This window comes from Mastomys coucha, unplaced genomic scaffold, assembly GCF_008632895.1.
Source record: "Mastomys coucha isolate ucsf_1 unplaced genomic scaffold, UCSF_Mcou_1 pScaffold18, whole genome shotgun sequence".
NCBI lineage: Eukaryota > Metazoa > Chordata > Mammalia > Rodentia > Muridae > Mastomys > Mastomys coucha.
Genome location: NW_022196900.1, coordinates 95,793,825 through 95,802,386, shown reverse-complemented (window position 1 = coordinate 95,802,386; position 8,562 = coordinate 95,793,825). Strand labels below are relative to the sequence as shown.

General features: G+C 51.9%; 1 protein-coding gene across 6 annotated transcripts in view; it reads left to right on the top strand.

Moving 5' to 3' along the window:
- The window catches only part of Slc66a1 (solute carrier family 66 member 1), a 13,766-nt gene extending 6,208 nt beyond the window's left edge, over nucleotides 1-7,558 (top strand). For 4 of the 6 annotated variants that reach the window (XM_031379249.1, XM_031379247.1, XM_031379250.1 and 1 more), the window contains 5 exons: nucleotides 1,378-1,507; nucleotides 2,276-2,363; nucleotides 2,761-2,903; nucleotides 3,065-3,157; nucleotides 3,832-4,276. In XM_031379249.1, the coding sequence (XP_031235109.1) occupies nucleotides 1,378-1,507; nucleotides 2,276-2,363; nucleotides 2,761-2,903; nucleotides 3,065-3,157; nucleotides 3,832-4,254 (877 nt within the window). In that variant the 3' untranslated portion in view covers nucleotides 4,255-4,276. Of the gene's footprint in view, nucleotides 1-1,377; nucleotides 1,508-2,275; nucleotides 2,364-2,760; nucleotides 2,904-3,064; nucleotides 3,158-3,831; nucleotides 4,277-4,305 lie in introns of those variants that run through there. The other 2 variants (XM_031379252.1, XM_031379253.1) reach the window with 1 other exon arrangement.
- Nucleotides 7,559-8,562: the final 1,004 nt, after the last annotated feature.

Genomic DNA, 8,562 nt, shown 5'->3' with positions numbered 1-8,562 from the left:
GGCCTCGAACTCAGAAATCTGCCTGCCTCTGCCACCCAAGTGCTGGGATTAAAGGCGTGCGCCACCACTGTCTGGCTTCTTTCTTTTTCTAAATTAGTTTTTAAAATTTTATTTTATTGTTCTCTATGTGTGCGTGTTTAGCCTGTATGTGTGTCTATGCATCATATGTGCGAGGTGCCCGTGGAGGCTAGACGAGGGCAGCAGATCTCTGAGGACTGGAGTTACAGGGAGCTGTAAGCCACCACATAGGTGAACCCAGGGCTTCTGCAAGAGCAGCCAGTGCTGTTAACCACTGAGCCATCCCTTTGGCTTTGGCCCCTCTAAATTTCTTTAAAAAATAAAGAAAAATATATTTTCTTATATACATAAGAAAATAAATGATGTGTGTATATATCTATACATGTGCATGTGTATGTGAGATGCCTGATTTAGGCAATGCCAGGTATTGAACCCTGGGCTTCATGCGTGCTAGGCAGCACTCTGTCAGCTGTGTTACATCCTAGCTCTTTCTGAGTTTTTACTTTTATCATGTTTATCTGAATGTATACGGATGGTTAGAATACAAAGTTGAGGCCAGGCTTAAATGGCACTTGCTACGTAAACCTGACCAGCTGAGCTGGGAAACACATACAGGTGGTGGGAAAGAGCTGACTCCACAAAGCTGTCCTCTGACCGCCGCATGTGTGTGGTGCCACTTGCGTGCCCTCTATAATAAATTATTGCTTTAAAAAGTTGAGCCCAAGACCTTGGGCTCGCAGCAGCTGCAGCTCACTTTACATTACATTTGACTTCATACAACCCAGCCACAGCATGAAGGAAGGGCCTCAGGGGAACAGTCTGGGGACCAAAAGCCTATGAAACAGCTACAGGCATCTGGCCACCCTTCTCAGCTGCACCCTGAGAGTGACCAGGCTGTCCATGTCTTACCATTGGTGGTTCCAGAAAACAGGGCCCAGCCTGCCCTCAGATCCACCTCAGCTGCCACTGCCCCTGCTTTGAGCTCCTACCCAACCAGATTTAAAAAAAAAGCCAAGGCACTTCTCAGGGCCAGGCATATGCTTCAGAAACCTATACACGCCCTTTGTCCCTTCTGGAAGACCACAGCGTGCAGTGGTGAGAATCTAAGGCAGGCCGTGGATCTGTCTGGAAAGAGATAGCCGCCATTGCCCTGGCTCGTAGGGGTCCAGCTGGTGGAATTCCTCCACAGATCAAAGAAACCCTCAGAGGATACTGACTGTGAAGTTCTGGGTTCCAGCCTGAGGGTGAGCACCTGGGCCATCATCTCCTGCCTATTGCTGCTTAGTTCATACTCTTACCAAGTCTTGTTGGCCTTCTTGGGCCATGGGCTCTGAGCCTGTGTTCCCTCCTCTTCCACAGACAGTACATCAAAGCCTGCAAGACAGGCAACATGGACCAGGCCCTTTCGCTGTGGTTCCTGCTGGGCTGGATCGGTGGAGATTCCTGCAACCTCATTGGCTCCTTTCTGGCAGACCAGCTACCCCTGCAGGTAGGTGGGGCCCAGGCACAGTAGGGCAGCTGAAAGAACAAATAGGGATAGCTGTGGGAGGAGAGGCTGGGGCTGTAAATAAGTCAGCCCGCACCCCATGGCTACTAACCTATGTAAGATGGTGAGTTGAAGTCGAGGAGTCTGTCCGTCTGTAGGAGTCTCAGATTTCTAATTTCCATGTAAGCATATCACACCACAGACGTCAGAGGGGTTGTGGGCCCAGCTACATTTTCTGAGTTTAGGACCCTCAAAGTAGCAACTGGGGCTTTCCTTGGGGAGCACAGACATTATTCTGTGGCCAGCAGAACTGGGGTCAGTCAGGAAGGCCGTGGCTACTCCGTCTCAATGGCGCTAGCCACAGAGGCTTGGTTGACTGTCCAGGCTGGATTCTTGCTGTTTGTCCACCTGATTCCTGTTTGCTCAGGTAGGAACAGGAAACCTTCTGTTCAGCTGGGCAGTGGTGGCACACACTTTTAATCCCAGCACTCGGGAGGCAGAGGCAGGCGGATTTCTGAGTTCAAGGCCAGCCTGGTCTACAGAGTGAGTTCCAGGACAGCCAAGGCTACGCAGAGAAACCCTGACTCAAAAAAACAAAAAAACAAAAAACAAAAAACAAAAAAAAAAAAAAAAAAAAGGGAAACCTTTATTCAGTTGAGGAAACAGGGAATCTAAGAGGTGAGGTGCTTCACTGGAGCTGGTCACCACTTGGGGTGCAGTGGAGGGGTACTGGGGCGGTCACATTGTGGCCTGGGCCTGCTTCTCTCTCAGACCTACACGGCTGTGTATTACGTCCTGGCCGACCTGATGATGCTAACACTGTACTTCCATTACAAGTTCAAGAAGCGACCTTCTCCGTGTGAGTCGGGGGATCACCCTGGGTCGGGCTCAGCTGCCCTTGGGAAGCCTGGGACCTGAGGTGAAGCAGGCTGAGATGGAGACATGTAGACACCAAGCCACAGAGCGGAAGCTCCACTTGCTCCTTCTCCTCTCTCTGGTTCAGAAATGAGGGTGTGTCATAGAGCAGACTCCATGGCTGAGTGCTGACCCCCCTGCCCTGACTGTCTTTCCTTTGCATCCCTAGGGGAAGGGTACTATTGTATGCCCATTCTACAGATGAAGGACTGGAGCTCAGAGAGGCTAGGTCACTTGTCCAAGGTCACACAGCTACTGAGAAGCAAGGCTGGGACTCCTATCCCAGGCTGTCTGCTGTCACTTAGATACCTAACCTTGGCTTCTCTCCTGCCTCAATCCAGTGTCTGCCCCTATCAATTCTGTGCTCTTGTTCATCTTGGGGACGGTGTGTATCACACCACTGTTGAGCAGCACTGATCCTGTGGCTGTCCCCAGGGAAGGCTTCCGGGGGCGGACGCTCCTGTCTGTGGAGCCAGGCAATAAGGTAGGAAGGAGATGGGTCTGCGATGGTGGTGTGGGTGGGCTGGTTCGCCTTCCCCTGCATGATCACATAGATGTTAAGTTGTGGGGGCTACTCTTCTGCTTGGAGAGACCGCCCCCCTAAAACTCCCACCAGATACTGAGTGTCCCCTTCTACCCTCCCAGCCCTTCACAAAGACGGAGGTCATCGGTTTTGTCATTGGCTCAGCCTCCAGCGTGCTGTACCTGCTCTCAAGGCTGCCTCAGATTCGCACCAACGTGAGCTTTCGGGAGGGGTGGGATCACATGGAGGAGGGCCACCAGGTTAAGCAGCAGTATGGTTCAGGAGTTTTGTTCGGCAGATCTAAACCACAGCAGCAGTTGACATGGGTAAAGTCCCCCCTCTGGCTGCGCCTCTTTCTTCCTCTGGGAAATGGGCTCCTTGACACACCTTTCCTGGACATGGGCATGAGACTGTGTCTCAGCACTGTTGGAGGTCAGGTGCAAGGGAGTTGCTAAGCTGAGAAACCAGAGTGGACAGGAAGTGATGAGGACCATCCCCTGGCAGCTGCCTGGCAGGAGGAGTCCGTGAGGGCCAGAGCCAGGGGCCAGCAAGTGTATGCAGCAGGGATGCCCGTGGTCCTGGGAGAAGTGCTTGGAGTTGGAATGTGGAGCTGGCCATGGGTAGGGCTGTGTTGGGCACACAATGAAAGACCAGCTAGGCGTGTGTGTCATAGAGGACACACACGGACTGTTACAAACCAGAGTGATAAGAGCCCTCTCCGATTCTGGGGACAGGGGCTCAGTCTGTAGCCCAGACTGACCCCTAACTGGCTGTATAGATTAGGCTTGGCCCTGGACTCATGATCCTCCTGCTTCAGCCTCCCAGTAAGTGCTGGGATTGGAGACCGGAACCCGCTTTGAGGTCTCTCACTCAACCCCTTCCCCCACAGTTCCTACGGCAGTCAACCCAGGGCATTTCCTACTCGCTATTTGCGCTGGTGATGCTGGGGAACACACTGTACGGGCTCAGTGTGCTGCTCAAAAACCCCGAGGTGGGCCAGAGTGAGGGCAGCTACCTGCTGCACCATCTGCCCTGGCTCGTGGGCAGCCTGGGTGTGCTGCTGCTTGACACCATTGTATCCTTCAAAGCGTGGGAAGTTGGCAACATTGTGTGGGCAAGGCAGCCTCTGCTTCAGCATGCACATCCCTGCCAGCCCACCCCTCTATCTACACACCCGTCTACCTGTCAATTAGCGCATTCACCTGTTCATCCATGTGCCCTTCCATCTACAATCCAGCCCTTAACCATTCTTCATTTACCCATTCAACCTCATCTACTCGTCTACCCACCCATCCATCCGTCACCCACTTAGTCAGGAGCAGGGCCAGCCAGTGTGCCTGCTGTGCCTTAACGATGTCCTCAGATCTCCATCCAGTTCCTGGTGTACAGAAGCCATGATGCTGCTGCAGCTGCCTCAGAACGAGAGCCCCTCCTCCCCAGCTGACCAGCATCCTGGATAATGGGAGCCTCAGCTGCCATCCCAGGAGGGATGAGGTATGGGCAGTGATGCTGCCGTCTCTGGAGTGGGCCTAGGAGGAGGCCTGGAACTCTGGGCCTGGCTGCCTCCCCTCCATGCTTGGCCTTCAGACAGATCTGGAGTTGGCTCGTGCTATGCAGGGACATACCTCTCAGGTATATGACAGCTGCCTGAGAAGCCTCTAGGGCACCCATAGCTGAGACTCCAGAAGATGGTGTGGCCACCTCCCATCTACCTACCTCAATCTGACTGTACTCCTGGCTACATCATAGTCAGGGGACCCAGGGTTGTCCCTCTGACTGGATACAACCTAGTAAATGGTACCTTCCAGCTGGGCCTGTTTCTGCTGCTCCTTCCTATGGTGCTTAGGGTCTAGGCAGGGATCCAGGGCATGTCCAGCCTGATCAGGGGACCATGTGCAGCCTCCTTGGCCATTGGCATCCTAACTTGTATCTCTCTGCCCTCTTGTACACAGACCCTACCCTGGTGTGGGACATGGCAGCAAAGGTGACATCAGTGGATTCTCTGTTCCTGGGGCTCTGTAAGAAGCAGATAACTAAGGGTAGGATTTGGTTGAACATCACCAGGGACTTGGCATGACCATGCGATCTCCCCGTGTCCTTGCCAAGGCTGTGTTAGGGTGAGGTGGTTAGCCCAAAGCAAGGTGTGTAGTTAGGGGTCTCATAGGAACTCAGTGAAGGTTACCTTTGAAGTAGAGCAGAGGGGCAGACTGGTGGCTTCCTGTAGAAGGTGGAGACCAGAAACACAAGTGGAGGACAAGGCCAGCAGGAGACAGGGCCCAGGGTTGATGAGAGCAGAGAGGAAGGGAGAGAGGTTGCTCCAAGCTGTCTTTGTTACACCACCTTTTGGGGACAGAGCCCCAGCACCCTCCCCTGCTAGCCTCAGCTTACTCATATATTATTGTAGGTCCATAAAGTCAGATGCAGGCCAGGGGCCACCCTGGCAGAGACAAACAGGACAGCACCCACTGAGTGCTGTTTTAGCTTCTCTGCCCACAGCTGAAGTAAAGATCTGGTACAGACCCAGGCAAGGCATGTGGTGCTTCCAGCCAACTGCTGGCTATCTTTGCAGCTCCATGCCATCCTGGGTCTTGGCTCTTTGCTAGTTTCCTAGGGCCAGAATGGTACCTTTCCAAGTTCTGAAGATCTGAGGCCTCAGTGTGGCACGTGACCCAAGGTGCAGGCCTGAACTGAAGCTGCATAGGCAGGAGAAAAATGAGATGACAGCCCTGTCTGCGAAGGTCTCCTGGGTCTGTTAGGAGGGGTGACACCCCTTCATGGGGGACCCGTGCTTTGCCCACAGGAATGCCTGTCTGACACGGGGTACAGTCTCAGGAAGATTGCATTTCTCCAAACCTCGATTCCTCCTGTCTTCTTGAGACTTGCTCCGGTGCTCCAAGTAGGGGTGAGAGTAGGGGGCTTGCAGATCCTGGGGGCCTGGCTATTATATCCGCTAAGTGAGGGGTTCACGGACTTCAGGATCTCCAGTCCTTCTCAGCTCCCATAAGCCTTGTGACTTAGGCCAGCTCCCTACGTCTGTTTCCCTCTCCCACAACACCGAAAACAATGTTACCGACCTCTGACCTCCGACCCTCCGTGCGGCCTGCATGAGTTGCACTTTAGGTTTTATGTCCTGGCACATGGGTGAAGAAAGGGTGACTACATTACTGTCCCTATCCAAGGGGATGTAGCCATCTCGTATCTCCTCAGGGGGACAGCCAGCTTGACTAACATGACCCTGCTGTAATGATGGCCCCATTGCTGCTGAGGGTAGGAACTCCACAGCTGGCCTCCACACACTCTTTAAAACAACAAAATCCGCTGGGCAGTGCTGGGGCATGCCTCTAATCCCAGCACTTAGGAGGCAGGGGTAGGCGGATTTCTGAGTTCGAGGCCAGCCTGGTCTACAGACTGAGTTCCAGGACAGCCAGGGCTACACAGAGAAACCCTGTCTTGAGAAACAAACAAACAAAAACCCCACAAAATAAGGAGTTTGTGAAATAAGTCACAAAGACATCAATGTAAATAGATCACAAAGTTCTGTGAATTTATGTAAGATGTTTATATTCTGCATTTTATAGTTTATAAAAGTAATTATTGAAAACCAAGCTCAGTCAGGGCTGGAGATACGTTTCAGAGGTTAGAAACATCTTATTCTTGCAGAGGACCAGAGTTCAGTTCCCGACACCCACAGCAGCTTACACCTACAGCCCAGCTCCAGGTGATCTGATGACTGCCCTCCCCCAACAAGTAAGAAATAAAATATAAAAATGGAAAAGAAGACCAAGGTTGGTGGCACAGGTTGTTCTTAGCACTGGGAGGCTGAGGCAGGAAGAGCAACTGAAGGATAGCTTGGGCTATAAAGCAAGTGAAAGGCCAGCCTGGGCAACTTAGCAGACCCTTTCTCAAAGTTAACAAAAAGAAATTATAATTGAGTTCAGTAAGGAGACACAGAACTTATAGATCAAGGGAAAAAATGTGCTAACTAGTTGTTTTCTGAGCAACTATCTGTGTGCCTCAGGCTGGCCTGGAAGTCTGTAAGTAGCCGAGGCTGATCCTGCCTCCATCTCCCAAGTGCTGGCTTGCACCGCCTACCGGGCTCTGCAGTCTATCTTGGCGTAGTATCTTGATTATAGAGAACTCCAGCCTTTAAGAAGCAGGCTCAGACAACCGTGAGTTTGCTCTCTGGTGACTTAAGCATGTTATATTTCACACAGACCCAGGTCCCAGAGGCACCCCATACTGTAAAGCTTGCCCCTCAGTCGAGTGGTGTGTCTTCCTAACTCACAAGTAGCCCTACCCAGGTGTTCCACCCATTGAGAGCTAAACAGCTCAGGCACGGGCTCTTAATCCCAGCACTCCGAGGCAGGCTGACCTCTAATGAGTTCAAGTCCAGCCTGGTCTTCATGGTGAGTTCCAGGCCAGCCAGGGCTACATAGTGAAGCCTTGTCTTGAAAAATAAACAAACAAAACAAGCAAGCCTAAGCGGCTGTGCAGTGGTAGTAAGTGCCAGCCTGCATAGACCCCGTGATGGGAGCTGTTGGTATTTCCTACAGTTCTCTGCTGTCTTGCCTGCTGCTGCTGTTCCATTGTGTGTCTAATAAACTCTTTTCCTGCCCTTTGTCGTGGTGAATTCTTTCACAGTCTGCACATCACCAGTCTGTCACTGCTGTTCCTCGTATGGCAGGGAAGAGCCACTAGCACACACGTGTGGCACCAAGGCTGTGTGGGGATGAAGTGGCATGAAGAAAAGACTGTCCTGGGCATCAAAAGCCTGAGCCTGCTCTGCACGCGCACACATAGCACAGGGCCTGCCCTGAAGTCCTTGGTCACTAGGTATTGAATGAGGAAAACTCGAGTCAGGAAATCTAGGGCCTCAGAGGTTGAGGCCATTATGTACAAGAGCTGAAGAGACAGGTGCAGGTAGAGCTTAGACTGAGACAGAGTCCTGGCCCAGGGCTTCTGCCATGGATTTCATACCTGGGCTCCTTCCTGTTCTGTGAATGGACACCAGGAGTACCTCCAGGTGGTACCTAGAGAGCCTGTAGGACAAGCCACCAGCTCATGAACCCTTATCCCAGCTGGCCATGCACATTTTGTGGCAAGGGGGCCTTCTCTTCTTTAGACAAGGTTTCACTATGTAGCTCTGGCTGGCTTGAAACTTGTAAACTCGCAGCTCCAGTGCTTCTTCCTCCTGTGTGCTAAGATTGCAGGAGTGTGCCACACCATACCCAGCTCTTGGGTAGGGATTTTTTTGAGACAGCATCTTCCTAGATGGCCCTTAGTGTTTTTGTTTTGTTTTGTTTTGTTTTGTTGACAAGGTTTCTCTGTATAGCCCTGGAACTCACTCTGTAGACCAGGCTGACCTCAAACTCAGAAATCCGCCTGCCTCTGCCTCCCAAGTGCTGGGATTAAAGGCGTATGCTACCAGCGCCACCACTGCCCAGCTGGTTTTTGTTTTTTGAGACAGGGTCTCTCTGTATAACCCTAGTGCCTGCCTCTGCTCTTGAACTTTTACTTAAACTTTTTGTGTTATTTTTTAAAGTTTTATTTCATGTAGATGAGTACACTGTAGCTGTCTTCAGACACACCAGAAGAGGGCATCAAATCCCATTACAGATGG